The 15,007-nt window shown below is 37.9% G+C and overlaps 1 protein-coding gene across 1 annotated transcript in view; it reads left to right on the plus strand.

Moving 5' to 3' along the window:
* The window catches only part of PIK3C2A (phosphatidylinositol-4-phosphate 3-kinase, catalytic subunit type 2 alpha), a 94,311-nt gene that overhangs the window by 34,999 nt on the left and 44,305 nt on the right, over nucleotides 1–15,007 (plus strand). Inside the window, exons 8-12 of the mRNA XM_006892078.1 lie at nucleotides 3,656–3,799; nucleotides 5,721–5,766; nucleotides 5,848–6,055; nucleotides 10,223–10,345; nucleotides 12,417–12,584. Of these exons, the coding sequence (XP_006892140.1) occupies nucleotides 3,656–3,799; nucleotides 5,721–5,766; nucleotides 5,848–6,055; nucleotides 10,223–10,345; nucleotides 12,417–12,584 (689 nt within the window). The remainder of the gene's footprint in view (nucleotides 1–3,655; nucleotides 3,800–5,720; nucleotides 5,767–5,847; nucleotides 6,056–10,222; nucleotides 10,346–12,416; nucleotides 12,585–15,007) is intronic.

Below are 15,007 nucleotides of genomic sequence, written 5' to 3' on the forward strand. Positions count from 1 at the left end.
CGATCCCATAAGGAGGACATGGCCTGATAATACTGCTGGAGTGGATCTCTGATGCCTCAGCTTTCACTCTGAATGCAAAATGCAGTACTAAAACCCTGGTGGGAAATGTCTTCCTGCACTGTTGTCTGATACCCTCTGTTGACAAAGCCAGTTGTTCCAGTTGGCTAAGGAGAAATGTGGGGTCTAGATCTGTAACATCAAGAAGGGCTAAGATAACTAGCATACAAAAAATGATAGATTAGTATAGGAGAATAGCATGAACCTCAAAAGTGGAAAAGCTTTTGTCTGAATGTGAAGAATAAACCGTAGGCAGAAATCTAAATCAAGTGTGTGAAATTAGGGAACTAGAAAAACTTTGAGACCTTCAGGAATGTATGGTAACTGAAATGTTTGAGAAATTGGGGTGGGTTCATTTAAGCATGAAAGTGGAGGGAACGTTGAGTTTATGGTAGGCAGGTCTAAAGGATGGAAAATTTTAAATTTTTAAGGGATAGCACAGTACTGAATTTCATCCCATTCTAGCAGTACTTGGCCTATTAAGTGTGACATAAATATTTAATTAGTTGTATAAGAATAAACATTCATTCTCTTAAGGGAAATGTCAGACACAAAAGGGCAAGAAAAACCAAATCCACTGCTGTTGGGTCAATTTTCATTCATACCAATCTTCTGGCTTCCAAAGCTGTAAAAGTTTGGAAGGAGAGTGCCCTTAATTCATATCATGTATTCAGATTTGATAACATGAAACACTCTATGCCACTGGCACTCTTTAATAGTGGAAACAAATGGTTATAAAATGCATATGTTTCTGGATACTTTCGAATCTTGGTAAAATAAAATGTAGTTGAGTTGTACAGAGGGATTTTTCTTAAGGAAATAGTGATGATTGTGCCGATATAAAATGATGTGTAGAAGTTGACTCCCTTTTAATTGCTATTGGTGCTATTAATATGTGACCAGCCTCTCAAAAGCTTGGATATTTTACAGAAGAGAGAAAAGAATTGATGGGCTTTTGGGGGTGGGGGGACGGTGAGAAAAATATGTATTTAGAATTAGCCAGCTGGACTTGGTTTAGATGATCTCAATTTTGTTGGCAACATCTAAAGTATTATAGATAGTCAGGAGCAAGTTGAATCTAAGCTGCCTTCTCTCCATCAGGCCTAATCAGATTGCTGACCTTAGCCATATCAGTGTCACAGAGCTTCTTTACAGCTTGTTTGATTTGGTGCTTGTTGGCTTCTATCTTCTTCATGGCTGACTCACTGGTCAGGAGAAACTTGATGCTGGCTTAGTGGTCAAACTTGTTTCTCCTGAGGGCGCTCTTCCAAGAGTATTTGGGCTCCCTTCAGAGTCTTAGTGTCTTGGGCCGCCGGAAGATGGGTGACGTGTGAATCATCTTTTTTGTTTGTTTGTTTGTTTTTTTTTTGTGACTATGGATGTCCTTCCGGACTGTCTTCTTGGCCTTTAATGCCTTTGCTTTGGCTTCAGTTTTGAGAGGGGCAGGGGCTTCCTTCTTCACTAACAGTGCCATATTCGTAGAAGCAGCATTGATGTTTTTAAGGAGGAACTGGTTCCAGATGTTCATAAAACAAATAATTCCCTTTTGGTTGTTATTTAGTAATTCTTTTACTAAATTTTACTAGCTTATTCTTGTACTAGATTGTAGTAAATTTTTATTTCTGATTTTAATGTGAAATTAATAACATTTGCATGTAAAAGTTGTATTAGGCAAAGTGAAATTTAATGAGGCATTGCCTTTCTCTCCCTTCAAAGTAAACTGTTTAACTAAAAAGCTATGGTTTTGGGGGGTTTTTTTGTTTGTTTTTTCAGTACTGATATTTAAAGCTGTATTTCAAGATCGTTTCTGGGAGTAGGAAAACAAATGCACATATTGAAAGGGCCCCAAATGTAGTTGAGAACACTGTCATAATGATCAGCTCTGAGAGCTACCCTAACAAATCTGTTAGATGATAAATCTTAATAACACCAACGGTAACAATCTTCAAGGACTCCAGGTGGGGGGAAAAAAAAGCTTGAAAACATAAGAAACTTAGCTGTGACACATTAAAGATGACAACAAATTCTTTCTCATTCTTTTGATTCCAAAGTTATTGTTGTTAGATGGGTTTGTTTGGTTTTTTTTTTTTAAGTCACAAAATAGTAAAGGATACTTGTTTGTAGCCATATCTAAATGTCTGATATCTGACTTAATTTCATAAATTGATCTTTAAAATTCAGTTTTTGTTGTTGTTATGTGCTATCGAGCCACCTGCAACTCATGGTGATGCTATATACAACAGTCCTAAACCCTGCTCCATATGTGCCAGTCTTACTGTCTCTGATAACACCTACCCCCATTATCCCAGTCACTGAATCAATCCATCTCATCAAGGGTCTTCCTCATTTACGCTGTCCCTCCACCCTCCCAAGCATGACATCCCTCTCCAAGGACAGATCCTGCCTTGCAACATGTCTAAAGTATGTCAGATGAAGCTTCAGAATCCTTGCCTCCAAGGAGCAGCCTGGCTTCACCCTCTCCAGGACAAACTTGTTTGTTCTCCTAACAGTCCATGTTATATTCAGTACTCTTCTCCAGCACCACAGCTCAAAGGCATCAATTCTCCTATCATCCCTAGTCATTGTCCAGCTTTCTGATGCATAGCAAATAATTGCTAAGACCCTGGCCTGTATCAGATGCACCGTAGTCTCCAGACTGGCATTGTTGTTCATCAGTACTTTGGGGAGGTCTCTGACAGCAGACTTTCTAAATGCAATTTGTCTTTTAATTTCCTGGCTGCTGGTACCAAGAGTGTTGCTTGTAGAGCCAAGCAAACTGAATCTGTTGACAATCTCAATCTCTTCACCATCATCATAATGCTACCATTCGAACCAGTGGTGAGAATCTTTGTTTCTTGATGTTGAGCTTCAATCCACTATTGAAGGCTACAGTCCATGACCTTCTGCAACAAGTGCTTCAGGTCCTCCTCAGTTTCAGCGAGCAGAGTTGTATCATCTACATAACGCAAATTGCTAATGAATCTACTTTCAATCTTGATACCACATTTCTCCTCATAGCCTCCCAGATCATCTTTTCTGCATATAGATTGAAAACATATGGTGATAGGGCACCTCCTTGGTGCACACCCTTCCCAGTTTTGAACCATGCAGTGTTTCCTTGCTCTGTTCTTACGACTGCCTCCTGATCCAAGTATAGGTTTCGCATAAGCACATTCAAGTGTTCTGGGATTCTCATTCTTAGAGGCAGCCATAGTTTCTTGTTATTTACATAAATACCTTTGTAAAGTCAATGAAACACAGTTAAACCCTCCTACTGCATTCTTTGCTTTTAGCCAAGATCCATCTGACATTAGCTATAAAACCCTAGTACCATGGCCTCTTCTAAACCCAGCCTACACTTCAGGCAGTTTTTGTTGATGTGCTATTCCAGTTGTTTTTGGATAATCTTCAGCAGAATCTTTCTTGAATGTGATATCAGTGATAGTATTTGATAATTTCCACACTCTGTTGGATCACCTTTCTTTGGAATGAGAACAAATGCAGTTCTCTTACAGTCAGTTGGCCAGGTGGTTGTCCTCCAGATTTCTTGGCATAACTTGGTGATTTACCAATTTTTATTTACTTTTTATTTTTAAAGAACCAACACCGAGCAGTAGATCAAGTGATTAAAGCTGTAAGGAAAATCTGCAGTGCTTTAAATGGTGTGGAGACGCCTGCCATTACAGAATCGGTAAAGAAGCTAAAGAGAGCCGTTAATCTTCCAAGGAGTAAAAGTGCTAATGTGAGTATTTTTTTAGTAATTAGTGTCTTTTTACTTAAAAATATGTACTTAAGTGAACATCTACCTCCCAAGCTGGAAAATTTATGATATGTTGGACAAAATTCATCATTTTAACTTGGGCTTTCACTTTTGAGTTGATCTGTTGTTTGGTGGGTAGGGAATTCCAAAGAGTAGATGGGCTTGCTGGAAGATTTTGTGAAGGTTGACAGTGATAAAGTGGATTCCTTTATCCATTGTGTGTAGAGGAGGAACTCTAAAATAAATGAGTTGACTTTAAAGGTAGTACTGAAAACTTGAGTTTAAGGCAGGTAGTGAGCTTAACACATTGCCGCAAATGATGGTAAAAATGTGTTTCAAAGCACGGTCGTCAATTTAAAAGTGTGCGGCAATGTGTGACCTGGAGAGTAGTAAGTACCATTTGTCCATTGGGATAGAAATGACTCTTTTGTCATTGTGGGAAATTCTGCTTTCTATGTATGGTGAAGAGATTGAGATAGTTAACAGTTTTAGTTTGCTTGGCTCCATAGTCAACACTCTTGATAACAGCAGTCAGGAAATCAGGTGACGAATTGCATTGGGAAAGTCAGCTGTGAGGGACCTCTCAAGAGTACTGAAGTGCAATGATATCAGGCTGGAGACTCAGGCTATAGTCTTTGCAATTATGTGCTACGCATCGGAGAGTTGGACAGTGACTAGGGATGATAGAAAGAGAATTGATGCCTTTGAGATGTCATGCTGGAGAAGAGTGTTGAATATACCATGGACTACTAGGAGAACAAACAGGTTTGTCCTGGAGAGGGTGAAGCCAGAATGTTCCCTGGAGTCAAGGATTCTGAAGCTTCATCTGACAAACTTTGGACATGTTGCAAGGAGGGACTGGTCCTTGGAGAGGGATATCATGTTTGGGAGAGTGGAGGGATGGCGCAGGAAAGGAAGACCCTCGATGAGGTGGATTGATTCTGTGAGTGGAGTGTGGGAATGAATGTGTTTGAGACAGCGAGGTTGGCACAGGATAGACCGGCGTTTAGGGCCCTTGTACATAGGGTCGCTATGAGTCGCAAACGACTCGATGGCACGTAACAACAACCACCACCACCATGATACCTGCCAGCTGAAAAAACCCCCATGTTTCCAGAGTAATGACTATTGTCTTTAAGCAGCCAGGTTAGGACTTCTCTTGATATTATACTATTATTTTTAATAAATTAACTCTTCTCTCAGTTTTAGAAATTTAGTTAACTCCGTTCATAGACATTTTTCTTGCTTTAATTAGAAGGATGAGAAAGTGGATCTCATAAGCTATAATAAATGTGAAGAAAGGCAATTCATCGTCTTAATTCTCACAGCAAACCTTTCCATTTGGTATATAAAGATTTGGATCTATTTTTTATTTCTAGAGTATGTGTTTATTTTTAGAAGTGAAAAAATATCATCCATTAAATTACTTTGAGACTTCTGTTAATTTCACTCCTTTCTGGATTAAAAATCATATGGATGGGGAACTCATTTATATATTTTATAAGAGCTTTTGAATCCCCAGGTTGTAGTAAATAGGGTTTTGCTTCATTGAGTATTTGTGTCTTAGGTACAGTAGAACAACTAATGTAAGATATTTGTTACCTCTGGGTTTTAAATTAATATTATTAATAGGCTAAGTGAAGAAGAAGATTTTATTGTGATTCTGTGACATTGTACGGTAATTTTCAGATTACTTTATGATTTTATTGACACTATCTTTTTCCCTCCCTTTGGTTTCAAGTTTTCACTTTCTGTTCATTACTATTCTATTTCATTACTTTTGCAGGCACTTTTGAAAGTTTACACAAGGAATGGTTTATTTGATGTAGAGTTTAGCAACATTATTGCAGTTATAGGCAGCCATTTTCAGTTATTTCTGACTAATTTGTTTATGTATATGCAGATGACTTCATTATCTGGAGGAGAAACTAGCAAGAGCTCAACAAAGGGTATGTCTCTAAGTTCTTTAAATTTTAGCAATAGTTGTTGCTGTTTTCAGATAATTACATTAACGTTTTCTTTAAATTTAGGTTCATTAAATTCAGAAAATCCTGTTCAAACAAGCATGGACCAATTAACTGTAGCAGTTTATGATCTTCTCAGACTACATGCAAATTCTGATAGGAGTCCTTCAGGTTGTGCTCAAAGTAGCAATATCAAGGAAACTTGGACCACAACAGACCAACTCCAGTTTACTGTCTTTGCTGCACATGGAATTTCAAGTAACTGGGTATCAAAGTACGTACCAGTTAAAAAAAAAAAGCACAGACTTTATCTAATCTTGTAAAAATGTCAGCAACTACTGTTTTCTTGGTATTTAAGTAGATGGTGCATAAATCACTATCTTGTTTTCATAAGAATTATAGAAATGTTAGAAACTATTCCAGGAAAAATGTCATTGCATACAAGAAAGGGCAGGAAAATGTTTGTTGACATTTATAAGAGCAGATGTTATAATGAATACCAGAGTAATTTGAAAACCTTCAACAAGGCTAGACTATAAGACTTTTCCCCCACCCCATCCTGCTTAGTGGTCTTCAGGCTTTTTTTACTTCTAGGCATTGAAGATGACAAGATCATTAATTCTTCTCTGGAGTCTTAGTATAAGTTTTCTTTTTTTAATTTTAGTCTTACGTCAGTGCATAAAGACGTAGTAAATGTGTGCCTCTTTGAACTTACTTACAGTTTACTAGTGTGAAATGAATGTTTACTAGTTTCATAGTCACTTAACATTAAAAAATAAGATAAAACCTCATCAAGTGATAGCTACCAAAATGGAATTCTGCTTCAGTTGGGCTTTAGTTTAAAAAGAAAAACCAAAAGTAATAATATGACCTACTAGTAGTATGTGAATTGATTTAATAAGTATTTACTGAACACGGACTATAAGGCTTCATGAGATTGAATATTCCATGGACCGCCAAAACTCAAAACAATCATTGCCATAATTTTGGAACCAACTCGTAGTTGCCCCAGATGCTGTAAATTACATTTGAGGAGATTGCCATTCTTTTTCTGTCCAAGTAGCTCAAAGATTTGAACCACTTGCCTCTGAGCTGATATTGCAATTTCTTGCCCACTAGGCCACTGGAATTCCCTGTGGACTGCCAAAAGAACAAATAAATCTGTTTTGGAGTAAGTGGAACCAGAGGGTTCCTTAGAGGCATGCATGGTACAACTTCATCTCACATACTTTGGGCTTCTTGTCAGGAGGGGCCAGTCCTTGGGGTGGGGGGGGGGAAGCATCATGCTGGGAAAGATCTAGAGAGTCAACAAAAGAAAGGAAGACCCTCAAGAATATGAATTCACACAGTGACTACAATAATAGGCTTGGCATGAAGGGGATTATGAGGATAACACAGGATAGGCCAGGGTTCATATTTGTTGTTCACAGGATTGCTTTTAATTATAGTTGATTCAGCAGCACCTAACAATAACGGTGGATGATTTCTTAGGACGTAAAAATATAGCAATAAACAAGGCAGCAAAAAAGAAAATAAAAAGGTCCCTGGTTTAGCAAAATACCTATTTATAGATATGTAGATTTTTATATAGATGATAGATAGATAGATAGATACACTGCTGTTCTCTCAAAGGAGAAAGATGAGTAGTTTCTTCCTTTGCGATTTACAGCCTCCAGAAACCAGCTGGAGGGTCATCTATGAATCAGTTCCAACTTGACAGCAATGAGTAAGTGAGTACCCTGCCTGTGGTAATGGTGTCTTTTACTTCTCTAGTCACTGCTACTGTCCAAGCACAAATACATTTAGAGACACTTAGAAAGGGGAGCAAATACCCAGTAGAATAAAATACAAAAAACTATAAATGATAAGAAAGTTAGTAAAACTCCAGAGTAAATAGGAGAAATGGAACAAGATTTTAAAAAGAAACCAAATAGATAAGTTTTTTGAACCAATGTGATTGTTGTGTGCCTTCGAGTTGCCTGCGACCCTACATACAACAGCTCTGAAGCCTGCTCTGTCCTGAGCCATTCTCACTGACTCTGACACTCCCATCTGCCCTAGTTACTGTATCAATCCATCTCATCTGGGGTCTTCCTCTCCTATGCTGTCCCTCCACCCTTCAGAACATGATGTCCTTCCCCGAGGATCGGTCAGTCCCTCCTGGTTATGTACCCAAAGTATGTGAGAAAATCCTACCTAGCCTTCAAGGAGAATCTTGATTTCACCTTCTCCAAGACAAACCTGTTTGCTTTGGTGGTCTGTGGTATGCTCAAGACTCTTCTCCAGCACCACAATTCAAAGGCATCGATTCCTCTTCTGTCTTCCTTAGTCATTGTCCAACTCTCTGAAGCATAACAAGTAATTGCAAAGACCATGGCCTAGATTAGTCACACCTTAATCTCTAGACTGACATCGTTGCTTTTCAGCACTCTGGAGAGAGCCCTGACAGTGGATTTCCCCAGTGCAATTCATCTTTTGATTTCCTGACTGCTAGTGTTAGAAGAGGGTTGATTGTGGAGCTCAGCAAGCTGTTAATTGTTAACAATCTCTTCTCCATCTCTCATGGTGCTGCCAATCTAATTACATTGGAGGATGTAAGGATTTGGACTTAACATCCTTTAATGTGATTAGATGTGAAATATATTTAAAATTATATTTAATAGATTGGATATTTGAACAAAAGGATTAAATATGTAAACCGAGCAGCAAGTAAGAATATAGGTTGATATTGGGGTGGGTTTTTTGTTTTGTTTTGTTTGTTTATTTGTTTTCAGTCAGTATACATCTAGGGAGCTCTGTTGGATGTAGGCTAGAGTTGTGCTACTAATTCAAAAGGCCACTCTTTTCTGGCTGTTTGAATCCACCAACAGGCTTTGTGGAAGGCAAGTGGGAAATCTCTTATGTATTTTATAGCCTGGGAAAACCTGCTGGAGGACCGCTATGAGTAAGTTCCAACTTGACAGCAAGGAGAGATAAAATATTTTTTCATTTCAGTAATTTATTTCACATATTTAATTTAGTGAGATTGTGTTAGTTATGCTCTTCAGCCATGACCTATGGAAGAAACAATATCCTGTAAGCATTTAAGTCTTTCTTTTCCTCTTGTATCTACTTGTTCCTGGAAATCACTAATAAACTGTTTTTTTGACACATGCCTATTCAACCTATTATATAAGTGAGATCATACAACATGTTTCCTTTTGTATCATGATGTTTTCAGAGTTTGTCCATGTTTTAGCATGCATCAAGTCTTCATTTTTATTTATGGCTGAGTAGTAGTCCATTTTTTATACCGGATTTTCTGTATCCTTGTCTCTATTATGAATATTTAAAGTGTTTCATCTTTCAACTAGTGGTGAATAGAGCTGCACATTAACATTGGTGTAAATACTGTTGTACATATTGTTGTTATGAGTCAGAGTATACTTGAAAGCACCTCACAATAAAAATGTTGGAAGACAGACAGTCTGATTGTACTTAACTTTGTTCTTGTGGCAATAGTTGCTTCTATTGTTATGTGCTGCCAAGCTGGAACAAACTCATAGCTGACCCTCCAGTGGGTTTTCAGAGGCAATAAATCATGCAGAAGATTGCCCATCTTCCTCCCATGGAGCAGCAGCTGGTGCATTCAAACCACTTGCCTTTGAGTTGGCAGCTCAGTTCCTAACCACTTACCATTACTGTTGTTGAGAAAATACAGCAGTATTCCATGGATGAATGCTGCTTCATAGGCAGGAAGGACTGACTCAGTATATGTCAGGTCCTTTCACTAATAATATGGCTCTAAAAACCCAGGTCCACTGCTGAGTCCCTTCAGCTCACTCTTACTTCAAAGGCTTCTCCTTATTATGTGCACTGAGTCAGAATCTAATCATAACTGACCCTTTAGGGGCATAATGAGAAGCTGTATATCACATAGGAGGAGACTGCTCGTCTTTCTCCTGCAGAGGATGCTGGATTCAAGCAGCCTACCTTTCTTTTGGTTGGTAGTACAACTCCCTTACCCACTAGGCCACCAGAGCTCCCATTTCAGGGCCTTAACAAAGAAAAATGGCTTGCAAAGGTAATGTTTGTTTTTTCTACCCAGGATAGGCAAAAGAAGTGAAAAGCTACAATATTTAGTTAAATCTAAAGCTAGTAACTGTAACTGAATATAGAATGGAAAGAAATGTGTTTATCTATCTATTGTCATTACTGGTACCCCTTAACCTGGTGCCTTAACCACAGGACAGGTTACCTTCTCTACCACCTTTGCTTTGCCTCTTCTCTACTTTCATAGAGGTTACAATGCTTAAAAATGTTATTTTCCAGAAATCAAATGGATAGTGATCAAATTACTTCAGATAATCATTTTGGGGAAGAACTCTTAACGATATGTATTTCCATTATTTGACTAATTTGTGTTATCAGCATGCAGTGAAATTAAACTTTCTTTTCCTAGTTATGAGAAATACTATTTGATATGTTCCCTGTCTCATAATGGAAAGGATCTTTTTAAACCTATTCAATCCAAGAAGGTTGGCACTTACAAGAATTTCTTCTATCTTATTAAATGGGATGAACTGTAAGTGAAATTTTGCCTTGAAGTCTTTCATTATTGTTGAGTTTTATATGATGATGATGATTATTTTGTGTGTACTGTCAAATCCCTTCTTACTGGTACAGGAAGAGATTGTCCCTCCTTCTTCAGCAGAGCATCTGGTGGATTCGAACCACACACCTCTGAGATTGAAGTGCAGCTTCTTGCCACTAGGCCATCAGGGCTCGCCTGTATTTGTTTTTTTATATAAGCATTCTAACTTTCATTTTAATATATCATTTCCATTAAATTTAATTCAGTTTTTACTGACTTCTGAAGGTCTCTTGAAGATAGAATTCTATAGGATAGATTGACATTCTTATTTAAAAATTTAAAATAGTCTTTTAAATTTGATACTTAAATTATAGAAATATACTATTCATTCTTTCTACATGTTAAATTATAGATAAAACAGCCTACAGTAAGTTCTTCTAGAAAAATGATGTTCTACAGCATTACTTCTACTATTTATGTGACATTTATTGTTATTTTTATCCTGTAACTGCATTTGTTAATTATATTTCTTGATTAACATGAAAAACTTCTACTCTTAAATCCATACTTAAGATGGTATTTTGAACTACTGATAGTTTTTAAATGTTTCTATTTAGAGTCAGGGAATTATTTCCATATTTAAGAAGGTAGGATATTACAAAACTTTTTATTCCTCATTTAAGAAATAATTTTGTTTTTAAATTCTAAAAGTAATGCATATTTGTGAATGCACTCAAGTAATCACCACACCACTCATTGCCATCAGATTAATTCTGAGTTATAAGGTCCCTGTGGGACAGAGTAGAATTGTAAATCTTTATGGAAGCAGACCATATGATTCTCCTACATAGCAGTTGGTCGGTTGAAACTACAGACCTTTCATTTATTAGGTTAATCCTTAACCACTGTGTCATCAGGATAGCTTTCAAATAAACAATATTAAAAATGTATTTAGGAAGGGGAAAAATGTAGATAAGGTAATAAGGAGCTCTGGTTGCTCAGTGGGAAGGAGTTTTGCTGCCAACCCAAGGGCAAATGATTTGAATCCCATCAGCTGCTCTGGGGGAGAAACATGCGCAGTTTCCTCCTGTGTCATTTACTGTCTCAGACAACCCTGCTAGAGGGTGAGATACGAGTTGATTCTGACTCTGCAGTACCTCACAACAACACATGTTGTTGTTGTTTGATGCCGTCGAGTCGTAGACGAACGACTCACAGCGACCCTGTGAACGAACAGCCTGAGCACTGTTCATACATAGAGTTTCCGCAGGCAAGCCATTTCGGAGGTGGATGCCGCTCCTGCTTCCAGGCTTGATTTAGTCGGGAAGCTCCAGCCAACACTGTCCACCATGGGTGCCCATTACCACGATTGGCACATCACTGTCACAGTCTTCAGCATCACAGCAACCACGAGTTACCTCTGTACAGCAACACACAGACCAGTGCTATACCACCTGTGGTTTTTATCTCAGTCTCCTTTGGTTAAAGTTTGCCATAGTTTCTCCATAGCAATGCCACAGTCTCTCCACCACTATCACCAGAGTCTTGCCACCAAAATCTCACTCCAGTCTCCCTCTCTCCTTCTCTCCCCTTCTCCCCCACAAGAACACATAGGTTAAAAAAAACACAATGCCCATTTTCAACACCATAGCTTCCTATGGCCCACCCAGAGTGGACATTTTTTATGTAAATTCCCCCAAACAGGCATTGGTAAACTCTTGTCTCATTGTACATGTGCAAACATACATTTTCACGTACAAATGCTCATCTAGATTTTTTTTTAAAAAAGTAAAAAGTATGACACTGGAGTGTGACACTACAATTCTTGAGTAAAAGGCACTTAACAAATTTATAAGGAACAAATGCTATATTTTAAATTTTATACTGTTAGAATTTATGTAAATTTTAACAGTTAATCAGCCTCAGTGCACTAAGGTATTAGTTGTAAAGATATTTGATAATTTGAAGTACTTAAATAAAGGACCAAGTTTAAAATTTCATTACAGAATTAAGCTTTTATAATTAACCTAATTTGTGTCTATTAATATTTCCCCCACTTTAGGATCCTTTTTCCCATCCAGATATCACAGCTACCATTAGAATCACTTCTTCATCTTACTCTTTTTGGAATTTTGAATCAGAGCAATGGAAGTTCTCCTGATTCTAATAAGCAAAGAAAAGGGCCAGAAGCTTTGGGCAAAGTTTCCTTGCCTCTTTTTGACTTTAAACGGTAAGTGTTAATTGAATTGTGATGACAGGTTACTATGAACCTATATGCAGCATCAGAATTGGCTATAGGGCAAGATAAGCAATAATAACCTACTTAAGCTAAGAAGCTACGTGTTTTCCCATTGTAATTAAAGGAAATCTGTGCACACAAATGAGTGGAAACCCAAATTGTGCTACTGTAGTTGGAAAATATCTGTAAGAAATATCAAAAGATTATTTACCGCTTGTTCCAGGAGAATAGACTCAGTCCATTCACTCTTTGGCTATCATTTATACAGCCAAACTAGTCCACCGCTGTTGAGTCGATTTCGAGTCTTGGCAACTGTATAAGAGAATAGAACTGCCCCATAGGAAATTCAAAGCTGTAAAATCCTAAGGCAGTGAATTACCTCATCTTTTTCAAAAGGTATTATTGGTTGGTTTGAACCACAGACTTTTTCATTAGCATTCAAGCACTTTAACCATGGTACCTATGGAGGACCTTTCATGTATTTAAAGTATATATGATTAATATGTTGTTACTATTGTTAGGGACTGTGGAGTTGAACCCTATGAACAAGAAATCTGAACCCTGTCCTATCCTTTGCCATCCTCATCATTTCTGACATACTTGAGCTCACTGTTACAGTCACCGTGTCATTTCATCTGGTTGAGGGTCTCCCTGTCTTTTGCTGACCCTCTACTTTTCCAAGCACGATGTCTCTCTCAAAGGAATATAGCCTCTCTTAGTAACATGCCCAAAGCATGTGAGACAAAGCTCGGTCATCTTTACCTCCAAGGAGCACTCTGGCTGCATCCTTCTCCAGTTTCAGAGTCTGCCTACATGTGCACATTTCCCCCTTCTTTTATCTCATTACCTGACTCATTTAGCCCTTACTGTTTTAAGTTTCTGGTCTTTAATCTCTAGTCATCCCACATATGCCTTAAAACCTTTTGAGAGCTACTTCCCTTATTTTAGGAGCAAAGGAATTTCTTTTTTTTTTTTTTTCTGAAATAAATTATTGCATTTACTTTTTTTTTTTAGCCAAGGTTGTTAGGTCTTTTTGGTTTTTGGGGTTTTGTTTCCCTTTTATTTCCCTTCTTCTTTTATTAATTATAATGAAAGTTTGTAGAGACTTTGGATTTTCATTCATTGTTGCACTTTTCTCCCTGCCCACCCCCCCCATACCAATTCACTCTTCTCTTTGAAAAGTAAAAGAAAAATTCTTTCATTGTTATTCAAAACCTCCCCCCAAGTCCACTCCACTATTCAGCCTTCATTCTGGACTCCTGTCATGACAATAATACCTAATCATATATCCCTTTTAAACAGTTTATAGTATTTACCCTCTCCTTCACAGTCTCCCCTCAACCCCAATGTCAGTCCCATTTTACAACAGTGGCACTATGCAATATTTGTCCTTTTGTGACTGAGATAGTTTACTCAGCATAATGTTCTCCAGGGTCACCAATTTTTAGAATATTTCATGAGTTCCTTGTTTTTCAATGCAGCAGAGTATTCCATTGTGTGAATATACCACAGCTTCTCTACCCATTCGTTTGTTGATGGGCACTTGGGATTGTTTACAACTCTTTGCTATTTTGAACAAAGCCGCAATAAACGTGGGTGTGCATTAATTGAATTTCTTAAGAGCTTGTCTGCTTAGACTTTTTTGGGTCATAAAATTTTCTGGCCTTTAAGACCAATGTTTTTACTATGTTCTACTAATAAAGCTCATTGCCATCAAGTCAGAACCAACTCATAACTGGTCCTCTGAGAAGAGACTGCCCATCTTTCACCCTTGAACCAGCTGGTGGATTTGAACTGCCTACCTTTGGATTGACAGCGCATCTCTTTGCCCATGCAGTAACCTCTTACTCAACTTACAGCCTCTGAAAATTCCCTAGAATGTTAACTCTGAGTCATTTCCAACTTAACCGCACTGAGTTTTTTTAGAATTCCTATTAAGGAAGCTTTTGTGGCCTACTAATAAGCCGTGCTGCAATCCTGAAGAGATTTGGTTGGAATCCACTTGCTGCTAGCAGGAAAAAGATGGGAAATCTCTTCTGTGTGATTCACTGCCTTTGAAAACCCACTGGAGGAGGGTCGACTCAGCGGCACCCAACAACACGATTAGCATTTTCAAGTCCCTGTGATGCTTTGCACTTGTATTCTATGTTTATATTCTAAGTGCCTTTATACTCAGAATAACCCTAGGAAGTAGATGGTAATATTATTCCCTTTTACAAAAGAGAACGTCAAAGTGCAGATAGTTTTTTTTTTTACTTTGTTTGTTTGTTGTTTTTTTTTCTATATTTTATTAATTTTCATAAACATTGACAAAGATTTTGGGTTTCCATTCATTCCTTGTTGCACTATTCTCTCTACCCTCCTCCCAGTTTGTTCTTGTCCAAATGCCACAGTGCTTGTCAAAGCCAGTTCTG

The sequence above is a fragment of the Elephantulus edwardii genome, unplaced genomic scaffold (genome assembly GCF_000299155.1).
Source record: "Elephantulus edwardii isolate Elephantulus edwardi_28Jun2011 unplaced genomic scaffold, EleEdw1.0 scaffold00109, whole genome shotgun sequence".
In the NCBI taxonomy this organism is placed as follows: domain Eukaryota; kingdom Metazoa; phylum Chordata; class Mammalia; order Macroscelidea; family Macroscelididae; genus Elephantulus; species Elephantulus edwardii.